Genomic DNA, 26,913 nt, shown 5'->3' on the forward strand with positions numbered 1-26,913 from the left:
CTGCCTTGTTCCACGCTTTATTTTAATCTTCCCAGCCTGCTTAGCGTTGATAATTACCTGGGCCAATGCACCCTCATAAATATTATGTATCATTTTAATAATTGGAACAGGGAATCCAAAATGACCCAAAGAAAAAACAAGCGCTGACCAATTAACCAAATCAAATGCCTTTTCTGCATCAATCATTAATATACATGCAGAAATCGAATTAATATTAAAATAGTCTAATGCCTGTATCAGAAAATCAGTATTAGCTGCCATATACCGACCCGCAATGAACCCCGTCTGGTCTTGATGGATTACCTCCTGAGCTGCGAGTACAAATGTTTGCGCTCAAATTTTCATAAGTATCTTGTAATCAGAATTTAATAAGCTGATCGGCCTATAAGAATTCACATCCTCTGGGTTTTTATCCTTTTTGACTAAACTTATAATTGTGGATTCTTTGAATTCTGCAGGGACCTTTCCACCTAATCTAATATGGTTAAATAGTTTTTTCAATGGTGTTTCGAGTTCTTTAGTAAAGACCTTATAAAATTCGATAGGAAACCCATCTAGTCCAGAAGCCTTTGCTCCCGATGTTGCCTTTATGCTATCGTGGATTTCAGTAGAACTTATTTCACGCCCAATTTGATTACTTTGAGTTTCAGAGATTTTGGGCATTTCTAAATTATCAAAATTGATCAATTATCAAAATTATCCACCTGATATTCCGTGGAGTAGATTCTCTCATAATGATCCAGGAATATCTTTGAAATTCTTTCACTCTGTGTTTCCACTCCACCTCGAGGATCTCGAATTTTCAAAATGATGGATGACTCCTGCTTCTTTCTAATAGAGTTAGCCAGAAGCTTTCCCACCAGTTGAGTATCTTCGTAGACCCTTTGCTGAAAGGCTTTTGAGCTTTTTATTACCTCCAGAGTGAAAAACTCCCTTAGCAGTGCTTTAGCCTGCTCCCATTGATTCGGCTGCTGATGAAGTTTTAGAGTATATTCCTTCTCGGCAGCAGTTTGAAGATCAGATATTTTTAACTTTCGATCATTTGCTTTAGCACTAGAAAACGCAATAATCTGACCACGGGCTGCTGCTTTTAATGCACCCCATACCGAAAAGGGCTCAGCTGTGTCTTTATTCACTGCAAAACATTCTGTTGCCCACTCTTTAAATCCAGAAATCCAATCCTTGTTTTGGAGAAGGGTGCGATCCAGCTGCCACCTGGGGCGCTCCCCTTCCATTCCTCCTAATACAAGCTCGACTACGACCCTCCCATGATCATAGAACGGATTACATCCTATCTAAGTTCTTGAGATCTGAAGAGATCTAGATATAAAAAAAAATCTATTCTGGATGCCGAATGAAACCGATTGGAATAGCATGTATAGGCCTCCTTATCTACATTCATACAGCGCCAGGGATCTTGTAATTGGTATTCTGCCAAAAGTACTTCGAACACACCTTTTGTTTTAGGTTTTAATTGCTTCTTGTTCTTATTAGAAGTATTCCTCTTCAAATCCTGGATATAATTGAAGTCTCCTCCTTGTATAATCTGCCCTGGAGTGCCCCTTAAAACTTCACTAATCTCCATCATGCCCGAGATATCGTCGAGGATGGGGCCATAATAATTCACAAAATTAAATATTTTCCCCAGCAGCTTTGCTGCAACCCATAGCCACCTTCCTCTGGAGTCTCTTTGAACCTGTAAGATTTCCCACTGTAAATTTCTTGCAAAATAAAGAACTACTCCCCTCTGGGCAATCCCTGCAGAAGAGAAAACACATGAGATGAATATCTTGGCAAAAACAACTTCGGGGCATTTGACTTCAAATGCGTCTCCTGGATAAAGACCACCTGAGGATTAAACGTTATTACCCATTTCAAGAAAGCTCCATACTTCTGCTTATTCAGCACTCCATTTGTCTTAATGGACAGGATATCACATGAATTATATTTCATCTAGAAACCTGTCAAATCTCCTCCATATTCCGTACCAACCATTAATAGATATCAAATTACTAATCTTACTGCACATGTTCCTTTTTACTGCATGTACCCCCCACCACCCTGAACCCCCGCCCGGAAAGGGGATCCCCCCTCCCCATCCAAGCTACCCACATTCCTCCCTCTTCTTTCTTCTTTGGGTGTTCTCTTGCTACACCCTGTTGTAACCCGTTAACCGTGGATCGCCCCATTCTATCCAAATATTTCTGTTCAATCGGACAAAGGTATAAGAGAAAAACATTCTTTCCCCTTCAACAATTTCAAACATTAGTCCCTGAAGAAATTTCTTTAAGGAGGGATTGAGCATCTTCAATATCAGTAAACATATAGAACTTCCCTTTTACTAGGACCTTCAATTTTGATTGCTGTGCAATCGATGCCTGGGCGCCATTGGCCTTGAATAAATGCAAGATTTTAACAAACTCCTTGCGCCTTTTGGCAGCCACCGCAGTCATATCCGGGAAAATCCTACATTTTATTGTTTCTGAAACAGAGAATTGCCGTTGTTGATAAGCCTTGGACAAAATCTTCTCCTTGATCCTAAAATGAGCAAAATTTAAGAGTATCGTTCTAGGAAATGGTGAATTTGCGAAACGCTGTGCTGGAACCCGATGAGCCCTTGTAATAGTCAAATCACCCTCGTACTCAGGCAGAACTGCATGTTGAATAAAATAGGTAACCCACTGAATAGTATCGGAGCCTTCTGTTCCCTCCGGAACCCCTACTATTCTGAGATTCGATCTTCTCGAGTGATTTTCAAGCTCTTCAAGTTTGTGCTCTAGCGAGACCTTCTTCTTAGCTGCCTCCCTACCCTCACCCACAACCAAGTTTTCCTTGTCTTCAAGGACGGAAATCCTAGTCTCCGCCTCCTGTAATCTACTGGGAAATGCCAGCATAGATTCCTCGAATTTATCCATTCTAGATTGAAGGGTGTCAATCTCTACTTGTAGGTTGTGTTTTATCTCTCGCATTTCGTCCAGAATCAGATTCAGCATCTCGCGGATATCCATGGCTGCAATAAACGTGTCAAGATTTCGACCCACTCTGCAGGAACATTCCTGTAAAAGAAGCGTGTGGCATTGAGATTAGTTTTACATTAAAAAGTTGCAAGAATATGAAATTAGAAAACCAAAAAAAAAATGTTGCTAAGCGTTTTAGAGTACCAATTATATTATAAAATGAAATGTAAATTGTGAAACTGGATGTAGTCATTGATTTTTAGAGGAGTCCCGTTTGTTTCTGCCACGGATGTTTGGTTCTCCTCTGTTTTGCAGCAGCCGGGGTATTCCTGGAGAGCTATATCTCCGTCAGTAAAATGCAGAGAAAGGGCCTTTATTGTGGCCAAGAATATGGTTGCAGAAATTATTGCTATTATTTATTATTTCACTGGGAAACCTTGGAAATGGGACGGAAGATGTGTTCCTTTTTTTTATCCATGTCATTATTTCATTGTTTATACAAAATAATTATCCATTCTATTGACATTGAGCATCTCTTTACTTAAGTTATTTGAGTTGAATATTGTGATAGTTGTTTTATGAAAGTCACACCCCACCCTTGATAACTACAAGACTTTTGAGGTTGTGCGCTGGCTGGGAGCGCTCTGTGACTGGGAGTGTGTAATTGCTGCTGTGAATGACTGGTTAACGATATCAACTTCTCTCTCTTGCAGCTGAGGTGACCCTGGATCCGGACACTGCTCATCGGAGGCTCATCCTGTCCGAGGACGGAAGGAGCGCGAGACACAGAGACAGAACCCAGGGTCGGCCTAACATTCCCCAGAGATTCACTAAATACCTCATTGTTCTGGGGAGAGAGAGGCTGAGCTCCAGGAGGCATTACTGGGAGGTGGAGGTGGGCGACAAGACCCGCTGGAACCTGGGGGTGTGTGACGAGGCCGTCAGCAGAAAGGACTACCTGATATTTGCACCAGAGGATGGACTCTGGCTAGTGGGGCTCAGAGATGGTAAATATAAAGCTCTCACCTCCTCCCCCACCCTCCTGGCCCCCCTTGTGCCCCCCAGGGCTGTGGGTTTTTTCCTTGACTATGAGGCGGGCAGGCTCTCGCTGTACAATGTGGATGACCGGTCTCTGCTCTTCACCTTCTCGGGGGCCTCCTTCCCCTGCACCCTGCGGCCCTTCTTCAGTCCAGGACTCCCGGACGGAGGAAAGAATGCGGGGCCAGTGCGGATCTTGCCGGTGACTGGAGGGAGCACAGCAGAGGCTGTCTGTAACAGCAGATAAGAGGGATGTATAGGTCAGTCACTGTCACCACATAATGGAGCAGTAATGGTATAAACTGTCTTCAGGTAAAGAAGCTGCGCATAGTGTAATTTCCTGTCACTGTGCTATCACCTGCATACAGGCACAGGGCTGATGGCTACCTCACCTCAGAAGCTATGAGGTAGGAGAGCATGAAGCTGCCAGAGCACAGTTTGTGTGCTGCAGGCAGCAGATGAGGGAGAAAAACTAAACACAATTCTGCTTCTAAAGCGCAGAGACTTTGCTCTGGTGATTAAGAATGACTATGTAATAACGTTATAAGATCTAATAAAGGCCACTGAAATTGTGATTCTGCGGCTGTGGCTTTTTTTTAGCATAAAAATGATTTACTGCATTTGCAACATCATGCATCATCTGCTGCAGATTTTAACAAAAGAATGTTTCTAGCTCAAACGGATCAAAAGTTATTAAAACCGTGGCAACCTGTTCCTGTGCAGTGGAAGGCCCTTCACAATGATTAACTGGTCACCTTTAATGCGCTTAATTCAGTATTCAGTTGTTTAACTGATACTAATAAGGTGAAATCTTTGCCCAGACAGAATTATTATATGTGAAAATACCAAAATAATTAATTAAAACTACCAAAAACTGTGCTGCATTATGCCGAATAATTTGCCTTTTCTTGCTGCATAATTTAGTCAACCCTACTGCATAGTTTGGTGCTCTCCTACCACTAAATTCAAGTGGCTCAGATTTAATAAGATGAAATTCGTTCTGGTGATTTGAAGAATATTTACTTCTTACTTCAAAAGTATGTATCATTTTGGTTTCACTTTTGTTAGACAGGTTTTACCTGTAGAATCATTTCAGAATTGTGTGGGTTACTGCACAATAAAAACTGCAGATTGTACACCATTTCTGACATATGCAGGTCAGCATGGAAAACGCTTCAGAGATCGATATGTGTGAACGTTTTTATTGATAATGTCTAAACCTCAGTGCTAATATTGTCAGTACCTACTATTAATTACTTTACATGCTGAGCATTATAAGTAAGGCTCCCTTGCTTTCAGTTTTTACAGACCAATACAGACAGAAAACCATTTATTTTCCTATCTCTATTTATTTTTAAATGTGGATAAAAACGGAAATTGGGTTGTTTTTGAATGATTCTATATGCTGTCAATCATAACTGCATGACAACAGCTGTGTGGATTGACAGACAAGGATTGCAAAAATATAGGGATTTTAGCAAAGAGCCTTAAACAGCAGTAGATTTGCACAACCTTGATACTAAAATTTACATATTTTCTTACAAGTGCATATTGTACCATCTCAGTGTGCATATATCATTGAAACATGCCAGGCATTTAGGCACAAGTACACATTAACTAGTTAAATAAATGCTGAAATATACACATTTCAGTTTCACTTTTTCACAAAACCTAAAATAAAGCTGGACAAATACAGGTAAAATTAGCAAAAAAGAAATATGGATAAATCCGAGGGAAATGACAAAAATATAAATACCATAACACCGGAAGCCTCAATTATGAGCAAGGTGACTGGAATCAATTGGCAATACAATAGGAACTTATGCATCAAGGAAGGGCAAACTATGCAACATTTGGCTTTATCTACCTGCCATGATATTTCAGCTAGGGTTATGCAAAGTTGTAAATTCGGACAACTTTCAACTTCTCGTTAAAAAGTTAAAAAAAAGTAAAACATCTCAGTCTTAGCGGCTCATTGCAGCAGTGACAAACTATTCGATATGCAGCAGGGAGCTGTGAGACGCAGATGGTAAGCTGCTGATACCCTTTGGAGACCCTCCCAGCACATCCCGATTGGAGTCTCAGCCTGCCAACTCCCCCTGCTTCATAAGCCTCTATTTCCATCTTGGCAATGTTCCTTTGTCTTAGCTGTCCCCAAAGATTGATCCCCCTCCTACCTGAGACTGTAGACTTTGCACCATTGACAACGCTCTTCATACTTCAGAGGACATTACATCCTTTGACTGGAAATCAGCCTAGAGTGTGCAGCCTGGCAGGTTAAACCTCTTCTTAGAGAAGCTGGTTGAACAAATGTATCTTCAGCAAGCCTTTATTGAGGGTCATACAAAGAGTGTTGTGCTGTGTAAGAAATTGGGTTACTGGTTGAGGTGGGTGAAACCCTTCCCAACCAGCAACCATAATTCTTCTCAGGGTGAACATTCAAGCAACCCCTAAATTAGCATGTGCTCAAAATGTTTCCATTCAATTCTTTATTAAGGTTTCAAACTCAAAATGAGGTCCACTTAATTATCGAAGATAATCACAAGACAAGACAGAATTTTACATTACACATATAAAAACCACCATTACCATATAAAATTGTTCACAATGTTAAAAAAAATTGTAGAGAAAAAAATGCCGAAGCATTTCATGAAAATTCAATTTCATACACACAAGGTCCCAGCCATAAGAACAACAGAGGATATAAATTGTTTTAAAACAAAAAAGAGCATGTACATTTGTGACAGAAACTTCATTCATCCTAGCAGCAGCAGATGAGTGCAAAAGTCTGTGAATGGTATAGGGTTACTAAAAGAAACAATATTAAAGAGGATGAGAAACGATAACACAATGAAACTGGATTTTAAAATACAGTTATAATTCCTTTACCACATCAAATAAATAGAATAAGTTATGTACCCAATTTCATAGAAATAATAGAAGAGTAACTGATGAACAGAGCCCAAGCCCCCTAACTAGGGCAAAAACGTAAGTAATAATTGAAATTGGGATGTGATAATTAAATGTCCTACCTCTTGCCATGAAATCCTCCTATCTAGGTGGGGTTTGGTAAAGATACTTTATAGTTCTATTATGAGGCTCTGGACTTTACTTATTATCTAATAGTAAAATATTAAACCGATTAAAACGAATTTAAAAACACCTTTAAAAACTTAAACTTGAATATTTTTAAGCAAACTAATTCATTCTTTGGGAAGAGAAGAAACTCTTGAGCTTTTGCTACAGTTTTGATGTTATTCTGTATGAACAGTGGACTTAACAAACGCAGGCGATGAGGTAATAGGGCTGGGCGTACAAACAGAATATAATCAATGTTTCCAGATGCCCATATTGCACAAATTACATATCTCCCTGTGCTTGAGGTGGATGGGGGGGGGGGGGATCAACTTGCTGTTTTGTCATTTACAAACGACGAACCCCGTGATCTAGCTTCCAAGATAAATATTTCTGCGCAGCTCTCGGGTTACAGGACTTAACTGTTGTCTTCAATCTTTCCTTCAGTCAGGAATACTTGCGATCTCTTTGATGACTAATAATTACAGCTAGTTTAATTTATGAAAGCTTTAAGTTTCAGGGGTGAAAGAGAGAAAGTGAAGTCACATGCAAATGAGTCTACCTTTGCACCAAACATCTCTCAACTCAGGAAACCCTTTTTGGTATTCGGGTCACTGTTCTTTAGAAGGTAACCTCATCGAATCACACTTGCTAAGCCTTGAACGAATGAACTTATCAAACCAAATTCCAGGCGAATGGCCAGAGTATTAAAGTTGTTTAGCTTACATAAAATCTGGCCCTCTATTTTATCAAGGAAGCTCTATTCTTCTATTTGAATGGATTCAATAGCATAAAGAATAGTAGGCAGGACCTCTGCTTTAAAAACTAAAAACATGTGCAAAAAGTGCCTATGGCCCATTTCATTATAGAATGTGCTAAGCCGTTAGCATGTGAGGTTGCTTTACTAGAGCTGTGCTCCATGTGGGATTTGTTCTTAGTGTTACCTGTTATCATTTGCCCAAATAAAGATAGGACTCTACAGTCTCAAGTTTCTTGGGGCCTATGCTCCAAACAAAGTTGAAAGCTTTCTTGTTCTTTCTATTTTTCAAAATCAAAATTGTACTTTTGAGGTATTTATCTTCAAGTACTGTGGCATTGTGTATTTCTATAGAGACTTCAACTTCCTATTCAACCCTATAAGAGTCAAATCCATAATTAGGATATCGTCCACATACATTCGACACGGTAAGGAGCGGTCGCCTATCTTCGGTGCGCCATCCTTTTGGGGAGAAAAGCTATGAGGTAGATCAGTTACATATAGGGAAAAGGATCGGTGCTAATAGGCAGCCTTGCTTCAGGCTGTTTTTTTGTAGGAATTCTGGCTGAAAGACCTTGATCTCCTCCTAGAAGAAACTGAGACTTAGTTTCGGAATGCAGAGCTATAATGACAGATAGAGGGAGGGGAGGCATTCCCAGTTTTTTCCAGTGTTGGGCAATCTATCTTATCAAATGCCATTGTGAAATATTTAAAAACCACAAATGTTTGTAAATTGAGAGTTAAAGTGTATTTCTCTAATTTCAACATACAAATATTATCTATAGTACATTGATCTTTCCTAAATCCGGTTTGTTCTAAAGGGAGGATTTTCTCTTCAAGCACCCAACCATTTAAGATGATCCAGAAGGCTGCGCGTGAAACCTTTCCCAAGTCTAATAAGGCTATTTGCCTGTAGTTGGCCGGGTGGTGCCTAAGCCCCATTTTAAAGAGTGAAATTAAAATACTACCAGAACAGGAGGGGGAATCTTTCCTAGCTGGTAGCAATATTTAAATAGAGGAGCAAGCAGTGTGGCCCATAGCAGGCACTCCTTCTTTATTAAAGACATGGGAATTTGGTTAGGGCCCAGAGCGCCTGAGGATCTGATTCTTTTAATCCGACCTACAACCTCACACCTTCATGGAGTAAGGCTAGAAGCCAAAAGAGTAGATGGATTACTTGAGGTGTTGGACTTCCCATAGAATGTTTGTTAGCTGAGTACACATCTATTAGATAACATTTCCAGCCTTCCTTTCCTATGGAGATAGGGAGGGCTTTTGCCTTTGAGCCACAGCAATCTGATGTTATTTCCTAGTACTTTTTGTCATTATTCTGTACCTCCTTTAGGCGGATTCAATTAAAGTCTTCCTTTTCCTTCCTACGAGAGCGTTTTTTCTTGAATCTTTTCCTCTTTAGTAGGAAGATTAGTGTGCAGCGATCAGGGGAGAAGTTCAGGAATTAGGCCCTCACTAGGCTATTTATTTCCCGAGAAGTAAAGATCTAGGCAGAGGCCTTCACTGAGGAGGTACTGAATTGACATCACAAGTTGCGACCAGAATGGCCATATTTCAACCGAAGGAAACTAGAAATCTGAGAAGATTGTTTGTTTCCGGACATTTGCTGGTCATCTATTAATTAATATTAATAGTCTCTTTTAATTTAGAGGCTATTCCAGTGCATTCTGCCATTTGTTTGATTGAATCCTACAGACGTATCTTTGAAGATTGCTTTCCTTCTGCCATCGGGTTTGGACGTGTATTGCTGCGCTCCAGTTCGAAACCGTCCTTCGCAATCCACTGTACCCTCAATGGTATTGTTATGGTACGTGTTTCCCTCTCTCCGCGTTTCGATTCGTTCAGGAAAGTCTCCATCTTCGGTTGAAAATATTGTGGGCGGCCTTCGGGCATAGCCACATCAGTCCAGCCTTCTGCAGATGGAACGGGTTCCAATTCAATTCTGTCCTTGGTGCCACTCCAAGTACCCTCGCACCGACCTACACCAAGTCTCCAACTTGTGCCCTCACCCGAGCTCAAGGAAGAAGATTGTGAGGTTTGTCGGGTCATTCCGATCGAAAAAGACTGTTCAGGATCGTAAGACTCTATGACAAGAAATGCATCGCCAAAGCACTCAACACACTCTGGACTTCTTCGGAGAAGAATCCAAACAGGAAGAAGCTACAGCTGCGGAAGAAGACGGGCCTTCTCAGTGTCAGAATTGGATTCCAGTGGGAGAGGGTGCCGTAAGTACTAAAGCCCCCTTACCACATAAATTCTCTTCTACTAAACATAAGGCTTCAGCCCCACCTCTGCCTTCGGGCCTTGGTCGGCACCGGGACGAAGATTCCAACACCCGGCCCTCGGGCCTGGTACCAAAACAAATGGTCAAGCCTTCCATCTCAGGATCGAGTCGAGACAGATCGTCTTCAGATCTGAAACATTTCACTCCGAAAGACAAGTCTGGTTCAGAGCTGAAAACATCTGCTTCAAAACACAAGGCCGGTTTAGAGCTAAAACCTTCTGCTTAAAAGGACAAAAAGGACAAGTCTGGTTGGGCACCGACAACTGTGGTACCAAAATCAAAAGAAGATCCCCCTCATTACCCGGAACCGACCTTAGATGTCATAAAGGACCGATTAGACCAGAAACAGAAAAAGCTATACATCAACCCAGATACTGGACACATTTTAGCTAAAACTCCTTCAAAAAGCAAAGTTTGTTCAGAGGATATGGGTATAAGGTTCCTCTTAAGAAGAAGAAGGGCATTGCTACAAGTCCTATCCACCCTACTGTGCCATCTGCTCCACCTCCCCTTGCTTCACCATTACCACAACTGCCAGGCTCAGATACACTACACATAACACCTCAGGGGTCTCCTCATACACAGCCTGATTTAGTAGATGATGATGATAATGTTCCTTTACCAACAGATCAATGGGACGATTATAATATTCATCCTCCCATGGATAATGATTCAGATATATACCCTACAAAACCATCACCTCCAGATGATAAAGAGCAGCAGCTTATCATGGAGTGACACTGCACAAAGAGGCTTTAGATGACAGCTTTTTATTTGAGACATTAGGGTCTGCACATCGGACTAGTCAAAGTCTCCCTATGTTGAAAGGCATGATGAGGCATGCAATGAGATTTTTAAGGACCCTGTTCATGCCCGTAATTTAACATCCTGAGTTGAGAAGAAATACAAACCATCCCCATCTGATCCTGTTTTTATTAAAGGACAGCTACCTTTAGACTCACTGGTAATTTCTAGTGCTCATAAGAGAGCAAACTCACAGACTTCTGGGGACGCACCTCCTCCGGATAAAGAGTATGAATTAATTGACACATCGGGTAAAAGAATGGCTGCTCAACCCTTGGCACATTGCCAACACACAGGGCCTACTAGCTAGGTATGATAGCACACACTGGGACCAGATAGCAGGCCTAATTCAATACCTCCCAGAAGAACACAAGAAATAGGCACAAGAAATAGTCCAACAAGGAAAAAAAAGACCTAATTCTTCTATTAGATATGCCCTAGATGCTGCTGACCCTGCAGCGAGAGAAGTTAACACCAGCATTCTTTTACGCTGACATGCCTCGCTTAGGATTTCAGGTTTCAAACCAGAAGTCCAGTAATCTATTTTAAATACCCCTTTGACAAACAACATCTTTTCGGACCTCAATTTGACTAGGCTTTAGAAAAGATGAAAAAAGACACTGACATGGCGAAATCCATGGGAGCGCTTTACTCCGCATCAAGCAGAGTCTCCTGTCGCTGCTTATTTTATAGGGGAGGGTCCAAAATGACATCCTTAGACCTAACGCTTCCTCATATAAGTCAAACACGCAACCTTCTTCCTCGTGAGGCTTCTACAGAGGAGGGTACAGAGGAAACAATTTCAAAGGTAGTGGTAAAACCACACCAATGCATAACTCCCCTTACCCCAATAAACAGTGACTTACCTATACTTCCCCTCGATCATTTACCACCCATTGGGGGAAGACTTCAACAATTTCTCCCTATTTGGCAATCAATAACATCAGACCAATGGGTGCTAGACATTATCCGACATGGTTATTGCATTGAGCTCACCAACAACCCTCCCAATATTCCACCTCACACTCACAAACTCTCATCAGAACTGCAGCTCCTCAAACAAGAGGTACAAACTCTTTTAGCAAAAGGAGCCATAGAAACTGTTCCGTTACAGTACCAAGGTTCAGGGGTTTACTCTGTACTTTCTAATCCCCAAAAAGGACAGCTTCTTAAGACCAATTCTGGATCTAAGGATCTTAAATCTGTACACACTGAATGTATGATGTTACATCGCATACATTCACAACGCAGTAGTTTACACTGTGTTCGTTACAACGCAAGTCGTTAAAACGAGTTGCGCTAGGGGCGCTAGACTTAGGAATAGTATGATTTACTATTCGAACTCCGGCCTATGTAACAGTAGGGAAGGTGTTGGAATAGTAAATCATACTATTCCTTAGTGTAGAGCGCCATCCAACGCAAGTTGTTCTAACGACTTGCATTGTAATGACCACATTGTAATGCTATTGCGGTGTAACAACTGCGTTGTAAAGGTCGTTCTCCATACATACTATCAGAACATTTCCACATGGTCATGCTTCAACAAGTACATCACTTATACAGCTATGGGATTTTATGTCCACACTGAACTTAAGACACATACTTTCACTTCCGGACCACATTGCAAATATCTCACATTTGTGATGGCAGGAAAACATTGTCAGGCCAAAGTACTCCCATAGGGAGTAACCACTGCTCCCAGAGTATTCACACATTTTATTTATTTATTATTTATTTATTTAAGAGTTTTATATAGCGCTAGCTGGACCCGAGGGTATCGGAGCGCTTCACAACATGTATATTTAAAAGCATAGAGCAGTACAGATACTTGAAATGACACGAGGGTAGGGGATGGATAACAGACGCATATAGAAGGGAAGGGGGAGAACAAATCGACGAGTCTCTGAGCGCATTCATTGTTCAGAAGGGTTTCTTGGTTCGGGCAGTGATGTCTGCGATCTGTTCCTATGTGATCGTTCGAGGAAGAGGGCTTTGAGAAGGATCTTGAATTTTGGAAACAAGGGGGTTGTCCTGATGTGAGGGGGAATGGAGTTCCAGATTTTCGGGGCCTTTCCAGCGAATGATTTGGATGGAGGTTTTTTTTCCGTGTTTTCAGCGGGATGAGTAGCATGGTCTTTGAGCTCCTGAGGCTTCTAGACTGGCGGGTCCTTTTGAGTTTGGCCGCTAAGTATTCCGGTTTGCCTGTGTGCAGGGCTTTGTGTGTGAGGCAGGCTGTTCTGAAGCCGGTTCGCAGCTCAATAGGGAGCCATTTAAGTTATTTGGTGGCTGGAGTGATGTGTTCGAATTTCCTGGTTCCGGTGACCATCCTCACTGCTTCGTTGAAGGTTGTCTTCAGGGGGGCAAGGTGTAATTCTGCTGTCCCGGTTAGGGTTGCAATCCCATAGTCAATTCTAGAGAGTACCAGCACTTGGGTGGCTTGTTGAAGGTCTTTGGGGGGAAGGAAGGGTTTGATTTTGTTAAGTCCCGCTGCCTATATCTTCCTATGTGCTACCAGTCGCGCAGCGGACGCGCACAGCGGGCGCGCCTATGACAAGCCCGCCCGTCTGCGCCCGTCCGCGACCGACCGGGGCCAGGGGCCATGCACTCTGCCCAAACTCCCCGGTACTACCCCCGATCTAAATTGCTGTCATTACGGGTAAGCCAGGCTATATCCCCACACACCTGCAACTCTTTGAAGGCAAACGGACTATTTGTACCTAAAACCATGGCTACAAGCGCCATCACCCCCCCCCCTCCCCCCCCCCCCACCTGACCTTCTCCCTGCGGTCTAAAATCCATAGGGACTTTCTCCCTACACCCCCACCCTCTTGGACAACACAGACATGCGCTAACTTGGCCATCTGGTACCTCAACATTTGATCCATGGTCAAGCACCAATTAGAGATTTTCTTCTTGTTAGATTCCCACAAACCTGACATCTTCTTTCTCACCGAGACTTGGTTACATGACGAATCCTCTCCAGATATGTTGGCGGCCATCCCCAACAACTACTATGCCCTTTACGCCAACAGATCTGCGACAAAGGCCGGGGGTAGAGTTGCTGCCATAATCCTGAAAACCCATAGATTTACGTCCCTTTCCTCCTCCGGAATTCCTCCGGTAGACTGCCTTCTGTTTAAGCTTCACTCTCCAATTTCCCCAATTGTGTGTGTTTTAACTTACAGACCCCCCGTTTACATGCATACCTTTCCTCAAGCTTTTGGAAACATAATAGCTGAACTTGCCATTAATCACGCCAGACTTCTTGTTATCGGCGATTTTAACTTTTGGCCAGGCGACACTTGCGAGTGCCCAACGTCGGTAGCCTTCACAGAGCTACTTAGTGGGATAAATCTCTCACAGCATATTAAGCTGGCCACCCACACTAAAGGGCATATTCTTGACCAGGTCTGGTCTGCTAATTTGGAGATCCCAGATCTACAGATCACACCATGCACCTGGTCAGATCATTTCCTCATCTCCTTTTCCCTTCCCATTCCCCCCTGTGTCAAAACCCCTCACTCAGGGATTAGTAAGGTAAGGAATTGTAGCCGAGTCGACGTAGCCGAATTCTGTTCCTTCCTAGCCACCTCTAAGCCCCCCTGCCCCCTACCCCACGACCCCCTTCCCTCTTTCATGCTCCGGCCGAAAATCTCAATGCCTGGCTGGCCACTGGCAGAGATAGCCTGGCTCCACTCAGGAACGTAAATTTATAAAAGACCCCATGACGCACATCGATGGCTCACCCAACACCTGAAAGAGATGAAACTGTCCCTGCGCCAATCAGAGCGAAAGTGGAGACAGAGCTATTGCCCCATGTTGAAGCTCTCCTTCATAACGGCCTTGCAGGAATATAAAGCTGCTATTCTGAAGGCAAAAGCCGATTATTTTTCGCAAAAAATTCTCAGCACCGACAACAAAGCAAAGGAAATATTTTCCATTGTGGACAAACTTGTCAAACCTGATCGGATCACCACCAAACCAGCCCCCTCCCAACAGCTCTGTGACTCCCTCAATACCTACTTCCTCGATAAAATAGCCTTGATTAAAGCCAGTATCCCCAAGACCATTCCCCCCCCGACCCAAGTTCATATACATCATAATCCATCCTCATTTGACTTTTTTCTCACACAAGAGATCTTTTTCTCTCTCCTTAAAAAAGTCAGTTCCAGTTCCCCCACAGATAGCTGCTCCCCTTTCCCCCCACATTGCTCGGGAGATCTTTCTCCAGCTACCAGAAACGGATGTATGACATCACAACGCATGCTTTTACATCGCAACTTTTACAACGCATAGTGTTGAGGGGTGCTGGATAGTCAATAGTTTAATTTACTATTTCAACTCCAGTCCCCGTGGATAGTAGGGAAGGTGTTGGATAGTAAATTAAATCTATTCCCTATCCTAGAGGGCCCCCCAGCGCCATGCGTTGTAATGGTTTGCGTTGTAAAAGTTGCGATGTAAAAGCACTGCGTGGTAAAAGTTGCGTTGTGAAGGATGTTTCCCACCAGAAACTCCTTTGTCCCTTCTTAACAACTCCCTATCCTCAGGGATTGTCCCCAATTGCTTCAAAATGGCACAAGTAAGACCCATCTTGAAGAAACCAGGAGCAGATCCCTCCGTACCTAGCAACTTCCGACCCATCTCACTCTTACCTTTTTTGGGTAAAATCCTGGAGGCATATATCACAAGTTGCCTTAGCACATTTGTGGAACACTCACACTACCTGGACCCTCACCAGGCAGGTTTTAGACCTGAGCATTCCACGGAATCCATCTTACTAGCAGTCCACGATGAGTTGAGACGCGGCGCGGACCATAACATCTCGCAGGCACTCGTCCTCCTGGATCTGTCGGCTGCCTTCGACACGGTCGACCACAAACTTCTGGTCAAACGTGTCGAAGGCGCCAGCATCCATGGTATCCCTTTAAAATGGATTTCCTCCTTTCTCAGTAATCGTCATCAAGCCGTCCGCTTATCCGACTTCATGAACTTGCTTGTGGTGTCCCCCAGGGTTCCTTTCTTTCCCCACTCCTATTTAACCTTTACATCCGGCCATTAATATCAGATCTACGGAAGAGGGACGTAGCCTTCTTCAACTACGCTGATGACATTCAGATAGTCGTCTCCGTCAATCCCTCTCCTCTGCAATTGAATCCTTTCAATCCACCCTGATGTTCATTCGAACCTGGATGAACACAAGTCAACTCAAATTAAATCCTGACAAGACTGAGCTAGTACTAACCAGGCTCTCATCAAACCCCTGGAATCCTAGTTTCTGGCCACCCACCCTGGGCCTTCCACCTACCGCTGCTGAAACAGTCAAAAGCCTTGGGCTCTCCATTAGCAGCGACCTTACTCTAAAGACCCAAATTAACTCCGTAATCTCATCCTGCTTCTTTCACCTGCGCAGGATTAGAAAAATCAGCAAATTCCTCTCCTTTGAGGCCCTGGTTCAGTTTACCTTGGCCTTAGTAATATCGCGAATCGACTATTCTAATTCCTTGTATGCCGGGATTCCCGCCTATCAGCTGCAGAGGCTTCAGCTGGTTCAGAACCAGGCGGCCAGACTTGTACACGGCCTACCTAAATTGCACCAAGCCAAACTTCTTCTCAAAGGCCTTCACTGGCTCCCTGTGGCGCAACGTTCCCTCTTCAAGATTGGTTGCCTGACCCACAGAGCCCTCTCATCCCATGGGCCTACCTTCATCTCTAACAGAGTCCGGCGCTACATCCCCCGCCGTACCCTTTGCTCTGCAAACGCAAATCTCCTTGCAACCTCCACCTTCAAGCGCAAAAAACTCGGGGGTTGAGATTCACGTTCCTCGCACCCCAGTTCTGGAACTCACTGCCACCCTCACTACGTCTAATAGAGTTCAGGAAATCCCTCAAAACCTGGCTGTTCTCCCAGGCCTATGATCAATAACTCACACCCTCCCCTCTGCTCACGCTTCCCTACCTCAGCGCCAAGAAACAGTCTGTGAACGAGCGCTATATAAATCCTTTTTATCATATATCATTATCATATCAAAGTAGTTTCAGGTTGAGAAAGGCGCTGTTGGCAGATCGTGAAATATGATTTTTCATGTCCAGTTTCGGATCTAGGGTGATGCCAAGGGATTTTACTGACTCCGCCATGGCGAGGTTGCTGTTGAGAACATCAATTGCTTTGAGCCATTCTTCAATTTGGGGGTTGTCGGTTTTGTTGGAGATGAGGAGCACTTCCGTTTTCTCTTGGTTGAGTTTCAGGTGATTGTTTGTGAACCAAAGTTGCACCTCCTTGAGCGTATTATTAAGTCTTTGGATGTCGTCGATGGAGGTGGTTTCCAGATAGAGTTGCGTATCATCAGCATATAAGTGAAAGGGGATGTTGGATTTCCTGAGTAGGGCGGTGAGGGGTTCCATGTAAATGTTGAAAAGCTGCGGGGAAAGTCCAGATCCTTGGGGGATACCTCTGATGACAGGGTGGAGATCGGACTCAAAGTTTTTTATTTTGATTTTTTGTGAACGGTTGTGGAGAAAGGAGGAGAACCAGTGTAGTACCGTCTCCTGAAGGCCAGCCCTCTCTAGCAGAGCTTGGATGATTAGTTTGTGGTCAACTTTATTGAACGTGGCCGAAAGGTCTAGGAGGATGAGAAGACAGCAGTGATACGAATCTAATGATTTGAGGATGTCATCAATGACATTGAGGATTGCAGTTTCGGTGCTACAACATTTTCTGAAACCGGATTGGTGAAAGTCAAGGAGATTGATATTGTCGAGGTGTTGGGTCAGCTGAGGGAGTACACATCTTTGCAAGATTTTGGAGAGGAGGGGTAGATTCGAGAGGGGTCTGAAGTTGTTCAAGTCCTCTGTGTCTAACCCCTGCTTTTAAAATAGAGAGGTGACTTGGCCTACTTTGAGGCAATCTGGAACGCTTCCAGGGCTCAGAACTGTTAATAATCTTGCACCATACTGGGGCTAGGACAAGCTTCAGGTCTTTGATCAGGTGCATGGGAAGCTGATCAAGGGCGTGTGAAGAGGGTTTAGCATTGGAAATTAATTTAACTATCTCTTCTTCCTGGATGGGGATGAAGGAGGACCAGTATTTAGTGGGCATCAAGGATTCGCTCTCATGATTATTCGCCAAGGGTTCACAGTGGGGGCGGAGAGCTTTGAGCCAAGTGAGAGATCTATCCTGGCAATTTTCTCATTGAAAAAGTGGGCGACATTGTCGCAGCGTTCTTTGGATGCTAGTGTTGAGGATGTCATAGGTTTGGTTTCTGATGATGTTGAAAAGCTCTTTGGGTGCATTTTTCACATTGTCTAGAGCCGAGCGGAAGAAAGCTGACTTTTGATTTTTTTATGTGGGTTTTGTAAGACCAGCGGGCTTCTAGAAGTTACTCACGATGGAGGGCGGAGGGGTTATACCTCCATGTTCTTTCTGCCATTCTTAGAAGTCTTCTTTCTTCGTTGATGTCGGAAGTGAACCAAGATCTGGAAGGAGTAACCCTGTTTTTTTTTAGTTTCAATGGGGCAAGCTGGTCTAGGGTGAGTGACAGATTGGAGTGGTAAAGAGAGGTGAGTTCAGTGGTAGATAGGTGAGTGATGGGGTAAGGGAGGAGCAAGTTGATTTGATCTTCAAGGTCAGCTCAAGGAATCTGAGCTGTGTTTCTGATCCATTTGGGGGGTCGTGCTTGGGGTGTTGGGGTAGACCCACTTGATTGATATGAAATAGAATTAGGTGGTGGTCAATCTAAAGGGAGGATGTGTTCGACGGAGATAGCATTGGTTTCGGCGATAATTGCGTCAAGGATTGCTCTCCTTTGGTGAGTTTCTTCTAGGCAATGTTGGGTCAGATTATTTTCTGTTAGTAGGTTGTTTAGGGATTGAATGAGCGGGTTTTGTGTTTTGTTCCATCTAAGATTGAGGTCACCCAGGATTATGTTGTTCGAGTTGCCTAGAGCTCAATGGGCAATTAAGTCGGCAAGGTGAATCCCAAATTCTGCGGAGTTGCCTGGAGGGTGATACAGAAGATGGGCCAGGGTGGGCCTAGTATCGTGGGTTTTAATGGTGACTGATAGACATTCAAAGGAGCTGTAGGAGCATGACTTAGTTTCCGAGATAGGGAAGTTGCTCTTGTGAATGATTGCTATGCCTCCGCCTCTGTTCCCTATAGAGTGTAGAGGCAGCACATCTCAGAAGACAAACAATTTATGTCTTACCATACCTAGACGTCTGGCACATCAAAGCCAGCACACACCAAAACTGTTTACAATACATTCAGACTACATTAGACCTACTCCACCAATTAAGTTTCACGGTCAATGCACAGAAGTCTCAGCTTCAGTTTTCTCAAATGCAGTTCTATCCGGGAGTTACTCTAAACACTTGCACAGCTCTAGCCTCTCCCATTGCAGCCAGAATTTGAAATATTCAAACTCTGCTACTACAGTTTCAGGCCAATCAATACTTAGCAGTCTGGACCTTCATGCAACTGTTAGGAATGATGGCATCGTGCAGTGCAATAGTGCCTCATGCAAGGTTAACCATGCGTCCTCTACAAGAATGTTTAGCACGTGAGTGGAATCAGTCTTAGGGTCAATTAACAGATCTAGTGTTGGTAGACAGCCGCATCCATCACTCTCTGCAGTGGTGTAACATACAAAACTTATCAAAAGGGCAGCCCTGCATCGACCCTGTTCCACAGATCATGCTAACAGCAGATGCATCTCTCACAGGTTGGGGTGCCCATCTTCACAATTTCACAATTCAAGGTCTATGGGACAACAAATACAAAAGTCTTCACATCAACTATCTAGAGCTTTTAGCTGTGTATCTAGCACTGAAAGCTTTTCAGTCTCAACTCATAGGGAAAGTTGTTCTAGTGCGCACGGACAATATGACAGCTATGTACAAAAACAGGGGAGAAGATATTCTCTGCAACTGTCATGACTCTCTCAGTCCATTTGGCATCAGGCAATTCATCAGAGTTCATCTTCTGGCAGAGCACCTCCCAGGAATGAACAATCAAATTGCTGACCTCAGCAGAAGAAAGAAACAAATACACAAGTGGGTACTTCATCGCCAAGTTATCCTTCCATACTTTCAACAATGGGTATTCCCACAAATAGATCTGTTCGCCAAAGTGGACAACTCAAAATGCCCAAACTTCGCTTCCAGGTTCCCAAACCCTCTATCCAAAGGCAAGGCCCAATGGATGAATTGGTAGGGATATTTGCCTACGCTTTTCCATCTCTACCTCTCCTTCCCTTTCTGGTTCAGAAGCTCAGGCAAACATCCCTTATCCTGATTCTAGTGGCTCCCATTCGGGTCTGTTAACCGTGGTTCACAACACTCTTGGAACTATCAGTAGTTTCACATCAAAAGCTGCATCTCAATTCTAGCCTTCTCATGTAGAACCATGGAGAAGTCAGACACCCAAACCCCAAGAAGTTCAATGTATCGATTTGGCTCCTGAAGTCATAGAGTTCAGTGTATGACTATTCTTAAGGAAGCAAGAAAGCTTACTACCAGAGCATGTTATGCAGCAAAATGGAAAAGATTTGTTATATTTTGTATGACCAACAAGATTGATCCACTAGATGCCTCTATTCAAAACATCATTTGTTACATTTTGCATCTACAGCAGGCTAGTCTAGCCTACACTTCCATTCGATTGCATCTTGCAGCAGTAGCCGCATAATTGCAAAACAGGCAACATCTTTCTTTGTTCAAAGTTCCGGCAATTGACGATTTTGTGCAGGGTTTTAAAAGAGTAATACCACCCAGGGTACCTCCTGCACCATTTTGGAATCTAAACATTGTGCTTACACGGCTCATTGGTCCACCTTTTGAGCCATTATACACCTGTCCGCTACAGTTTATTTCATGGAAAGTTGCCTTCCTCATTGCAATCACATCAGTGAGGAGAGTTGGTGAGCTACAGGCATTAACCTTAGAAGAACCCTTCTTGAAACTTTATAAAGATAGAGTAGTTCTTTGCACCAACCCAAATTCCCTTGCCTAAGTGGTCATTGATAGCAAACCTTAATTGAAGCTATCTCTAAACAACAATTATGGTTCCTTATATTTCTTATGCTCCTTTTGCTGTGCCGACGCGTTTTGAATCAAGGCCATCAAATACCCAGACTCTTATCAGGGCTTTTTCTATTTTCTGTATAGAGTTTAAAAAAAAAAAGGTTTTATTTACAATCTGACACTGCCAACTTCTCTTCAATACTTTACACCAACTCTGTGTAGGACTTGAAATTGTACCTGAGTATTATACAGGAGAGCTTTTCTGTTTTAGTTGCGTGCTCTCATCAGGCTGTCGCTATTGCGGTTCATGTTTGGGGTTCACTTTCTGATTTTAGGGCAACCTGATTTTATGCCTGTAAAACATACGAATATTCTTTGCAAATACTTTTTTAGTAAGTAATATCTGTTCATGCTACTATTTAACTCGGAGCATAGTGCCTACCTCAAATGTATTGTTCCATTTCGTTTAACACTGGTTGCTTCTTTTTACCGTCAGCGAGGCCGCAATCCCTTCGTTTTCTCAATCTACCAGGAAATCCATAGCTATTGTTCAATACCAAGTAACTTCCTTATAGACTCCTTCTTGGAAATGCAAACACGTGGCACATACCTAACGGGTTGCCGTGTCATGCTTGCTGAACTTCAATGTAAAACTCTCCAAGTAGCATTCATTTCCACCGCTTCATCCGTTTAAAGGAGAAGGCTGGCGAAAGAAAGATATACTTGTGAAACTCCTATTCGCTACATTTGTATCACTTTAGTCCTCTCACGCATTTGAAGCGAGTTTTACAGGCATAAAATCAGGTTGCTCTAAAATCAGAAAGTGAACCCCAAACATGAACCGCAATAGCGAAAGCCTGATGAGAGCCAGCAACTAAAACAGAAAAGCTCTCCTGTATAATACTCCGGTACAATTTCAAGTCCTACACAGAGTTGGTGTAAAGTATTGAAGAGAAGTTGGCAGTGTCAAATTGTAAATAAAACCTTTTTATTATTTTTTTTACACTCTATACAGAAAATAGAGAAAGCCCTGATAAGAGTCTGGGTATTTGATGGACTTGATTCAAAACGCGTCGGCACAGCAAAAGGAGCATATGAAATATAAGGAACCATAATTGTTGTTTAGAGATAGCTTCAATTAAGGTTTGCTATAATTGCTATAATTGATATACAGTTCAAGATGACCAGCTTACTTTAGGATCATGCAAGGTGAGCCAGGGCATACCCAGGATAAGACAGAATTGCGGGGCATCTATGAGGTCGAACTGGATGTACTCACAGTGGTCCACTCCGAATTCCATTAATAAAGAAAGGGTGTGGTACACTACAGGGCCCGATGAAAGGACTGTACCGTCCACTGCTTTAACGTCTCGGGCGTCCGTTTCTTTTCACAGGGGATACCCATTCTGAATGCATAGTCTTGGTCGATATAATTCCATGTAGCCCCCGAGTCCAACAGGGCATCGGCCCGTAAGGATTCCTGATTCGCTACCCATAGAGATACACTGACATTCATATGGGCGACTGCAGGGTGAAGGGTATTTGCCACATAAGGGGAGACCATGGTAGGCGGCCGTCTCAAATCAGAGGTCTCGATCTGATCCGAGACCTTCAGTTTTCCGACGGCTCACTCGTGTTCAGAGTGGCCTGTACACGGGGAAGGGGATTCTTTCCCGGAACGTAATTCCTGGCTCTACATTCATTGATAAAATGTCCACCTTTGCCACAATATAGACAAAGTTTGAGTCTCCGTCGCCGGTCCCTTTCTTCCCTGGTGAGAGGACCACGGATTCCTCCGATCTGCATGGGTTCAGGTCCTTCATGAGTCTTGGTTTTTTCTTCACCCCCCTGCCGGGGTTTGATCATGGGATAAGAGTATCTAGTGTCTCCCCTGTTTCTATCCCCTTTTCGTTCCAACAACCGGTGATCCAGTTGGACGGTTAGATCTATAAGTTCCTTACAAGTAGAAGGCAATTGCACCACCTGCGCTAATACATCCTTTAATTCTCCCCGCATGCCTTGATAAAACAAAGAAATCCGTTTCTGAGCCGGCCAGTCCATTTCTACAATGAGGCGATAAAACGTGGTGATGTATGACAATAGATCCTGTGATCCTTGTCGTAAAGACATTAACTCGCGGTCTAGGGACAACATATGGGACTTCCTGTCAAATAATTTTCGTAATTCAAGACAAAAATCATGTAACACAGGATCATTCCGTTCCAATAAGGAGATGGTCCAACTGGACGCATTCCCTCCCATATAGGACATCATGAAGGCTGTTTTGGAAGCCTCATCCTGAAAAACCATAGGCTTACATAGGAAATGAAGACGACATTGATTCAGGAATATTTAAAATTTTCTGGGGTCTCCTTAAAATTTTTCGGGAGGAGCTAGAGGTATACCATGATTTTGCATTATGTGAACCGTTGGATTGGTCTCGGTAGAAGTGGAAGGGGCCGCAAAAGAACCCCCTGTTTGAAAGGAAGAAGGCGGGGGCAAAGTAGCCGGCCTAATCAACGGTTTCACAACCGGCTCCTTATGCGCAAGATCGGACATCTCTCTACGCAAGTCGGATACCTCTTTGTATAAGGATTGGTTCTCTGCACAAGAGGTTTGAACTTCCTGTTGTAGTTCTGTAAAACTCTCCAATAAGGAGGTAAGAATGGTATTTGTGTCCATCGTCTAGGCTGGGCAGTATTCTTAGGCTTGTCAATCTGTCGGGATTGAAAGCAGGGCAAGAACACGCACGCGCCACTAACCTGACTCCGATGGCCAGCAGAGACGATAGGCGACAGTCCTCCCAACTCCTCTCTGCACAAAACCCAACAATGGAAATATCACCACTATTCGAGCATGTACAGAAAGGGGCCGTGAGGTGGTTTGGCAATGGGGGGTCTGGTGCTTCCGGTATCTTCTGATCAATATACCTACGAAGTCACTGTGATACTGCAGACGGAGGAGAAGACAGAGAGCAGAAAATTAGTACTACAAGCTGCTACTGCCTGAACTCCCTTCCCCTCTGTTACTAGACTCACCAACTCTTCCACACCTTGGCTCCGAGAATGAATCCAGAATCAATCAATCAATCAGTGACACTTATAGAGCGCGCTACATACCCGTAGGGTCTCAAGGCGCTGGGGGGGGGGGGGGGGGCGCTACTGCTCGAACAGCCAGGTCTTCAGCTTCTTCCTGAAGGAGAGGTGGTCTTGGGTCAGGCGCAGGTCGGGAGGGAGGGAGTTCCAGGTCTTGGCGGCCAGGTAGGAGAAGGACCTTCCTCCTGTAGTCGCTCTTCGGATGCGGGGGACGGCGGCGAGGGCGTGGTTGGCTGATCGGAGGTGGCGTTTGGGAGCGTAGAAGTTGATCCGGCTGTTGAGGTAGCTCGGGCCTTGGTCGTGTAGGGCTTTGTGTGCGTGGGTGAGGAGGCGGAAGGTGATTCTTTTGTTGACGGGGAGCCAGTGAAGGTCTCTCAGATGTCCGGTGATGTGGCTGGTTCGTGGGATGTCGAGGATGAGTCTGGCTGAGGCGTTCTGGATCCGCTGGAGTCTCTTCTGGAGCTTGGCGGTGGTACCGGCGTAGAGGGCGTTGCCGTAGTCCAGTCGGCTGGTGACGAGGGCCTGGGTGACGGTCTTCCTGGTCTCGGTGGGGATCCACCAGAAGATCTTCCGTAGCATGCGTAGGATGTTGAAGCACGCCGAGGAGACGTTGTTGACTTGCCTGGTCATGGAGAGGGAGGAGTCCAGGATGAAGCCCAGGTTGCGTGCATGGTCTGTCGGTTTGGGTGCGGTGCCCAGGGCGGGAGGCCACCAGGAGTCGTCCCAGGCGGAGGGTGAAGAGCCCAGGATGAGGACCTCCGTCTTGTCAGAGTTCAGTTTCAGGCGGCTGGTTGTCATCCACTCGGCTACCTCTTTCATCCCTTCGTGCAGGTTGGCTCTGGCGGAGGCGGGGTCGTTGGTCAGGGAGAGGATCAGCTGGGTGTCGTCGGCGTAGGAGATTATGCTGAGGTTGTGTTTGCGTACGATGGCCGCGAGGGGGCTCATGTAGACATGTACTTCTCAAGGTAATGGGTGTCTTGCCAAATGTGCTGAGAAGTTATCGTCACTTCTCGAACTATACACACCTCAGTTTGCCTAGGAGAGGTTCTGTGGGGCTTTTCGTACCAGGCGTTATAGAACACGCCTTGTAAAGACCACAATACTCCTTGTGGACAGGAATAGCACGGATTACTATTCGTTGAAGTTAATACTGATAAAGATATATTGTTTAACCCCAAGGTACATAAACAAATGAATGTGCATCCCGCACAAGTAATAAACGAGTATCAGAAATAATAAGAGAAAAACGTAGGAGGCGAGCCGGCACTCCTCAGGTATACTTGCGCGGCAAGATACGGCTTGTAACAATGGCACCACAGGAACTCTGACCACGCAGGCTCTTCATCGGCGCAGTGGATTATCAGAACTCTGACCACGCAGGCTCTTCGTCGGCGCAGTGGATTTCCAGAACTCTGACCACGCAGGCTCTTCGTCGGCGCAGTGGATTTCCAGAACTCTGACCACGCAGGCTCTTCGTCGGCGCAGGCATTAATACCACTAACTACGGCGAGGACAAACCATACAACATGAGAGAGAACCCAGAACAAGATTGACCAGCCCCGTTCCGTTCCGTGGGTGGAGTTTAAATAAGGTCCTCCCATTTTCCCAATCCCCAGCGCCGTATGGCCTTCTGGGACTTGTAGTATTTCCGTAGGGGGCGCTCAACATGGAGTCTTTTGCTTCCGGCCATGTCGACGTTGGCGATCGCTACATTTAGCATATCCTCTATCTACCGGGAGCGCAGGGCGGCCCAACACAATATAATTCTCCGTAGACCAGATTTTTGTAAACCAAGATTCTTGTATACGTATTATATCCGCTTTTTGTTCTTTGAAAAATTGTAATTTATTTTTAACAGTGAATAGGCCGTGTTCCAAGTGATCAATTTACAACCATTACTATGTATCTTTCCCATACCTCAGCCCTCTAGAGCTGTTAGTATTAATTGCCCTAGCTATCCAGTCTTATTTTCGATCTTCCTCTACTTCAGGCATAGTTTCATTAATCGCTCTCTCAGAAAGCAAAGAAACTCTCGTACCACTTTTTTTTTTTTTTAGAGAAGAAACCTCCATTGCTGTTTCTCTTTCCGGGTAAGGAGCAGCTACTGGGGAAAGTTCAGAAGCACATTAAGCAGACTATTATAACTTTTTGACTTATGTGTTACTTTCTTAAACATTCCCTCCTATCAAGGGGCGAAAACATCAATTCCACGACTTCGCTGTTAATCAGTTCATAAGTACAAGGTTAGAGATCACCTTTGAACAAAAGGTCACACTTGCACCGCCAGAATTACCACGATTTGATATTTGGACCAGAAAAACATCACTACTCTACACAATTTGTAATTCGGGATGTCTGAGAAACAACCTAAAAGGAAAGCCCTATTCATGACTAGCTCATGATCAAAGATAAAAGACAAATCAAGACAAAAAGGCACTAACTTCGAACCATTTGCCAGACTAACCCCAGAGGGTGAATTCCCAATAGGGTTATAGATAGCATTTACCCCTATTGAGGAGGCAAATATAGCTGAATTGGGGTTAAGACTATGTGAAGTGACCATTGCCGGGCTGGAAACTGGAGGATTGGGTTCTTGTAAAACTGAGGCAGAGTCATGAAAGCCCCTTGAGAGGGGTGGAGAGCTTCTTATGATGTCTTTGAAACTCAATCTCTACTTTTTTTTAGTTATTCTACATAGCTTTTTCCTTTTTTTCTCCTTCTGAATTTGGACGCAATTATTTTTCCTTTCAGTTTTTATGACCTCTGCAGCAAATTGCTACGTTTTTTTCATCCTTTCATTTTTTGGAAATTAGGAAAAACAGACTGTTTTTTATTTATTTTCGTCACATTAGAACCTGTAATATTCGCAGATGG

The 26,913-nt window shown here is 44.0% G+C and overlaps 1 protein-coding gene across 2 annotated transcripts in view; it reads left to right on the top strand.

The window, feature by feature from the left end:
• Nucleotides 1-4,569, top strand: part of LOC147717637 (E3 ubiquitin-protein ligase TRIM39-like) — a 231,007-nt gene extending 226,438 nt beyond the window's left edge. For both annotated transcript variants that reach the window (XM_086924430.1, XM_086924431.1), the window contains one exon: nt 3,671-4,569. In XM_086924430.1, the coding sequence (XP_086780556.1) occupies nt 3,671-4,242 (572 nt within the window). In that variant the 3' untranslated portion in view covers nt 4,243-4,569. The remainder of the gene's footprint in view (nt 1-3,670) is intronic.
• The last annotated feature ends 22,344 nt before the right edge of the window (nt 4,570-26,913 follow it).

Source organism: Lissotriton vulgaris, chromosome 5, assembly GCF_964263255.1.
Source record: "Lissotriton vulgaris chromosome 5, aLisVul1.2, whole genome shotgun sequence".
In the NCBI taxonomy this organism is placed as follows: domain Eukaryota; kingdom Metazoa; phylum Chordata; class Amphibia; order Caudata; family Salamandridae; genus Lissotriton; species Lissotriton vulgaris.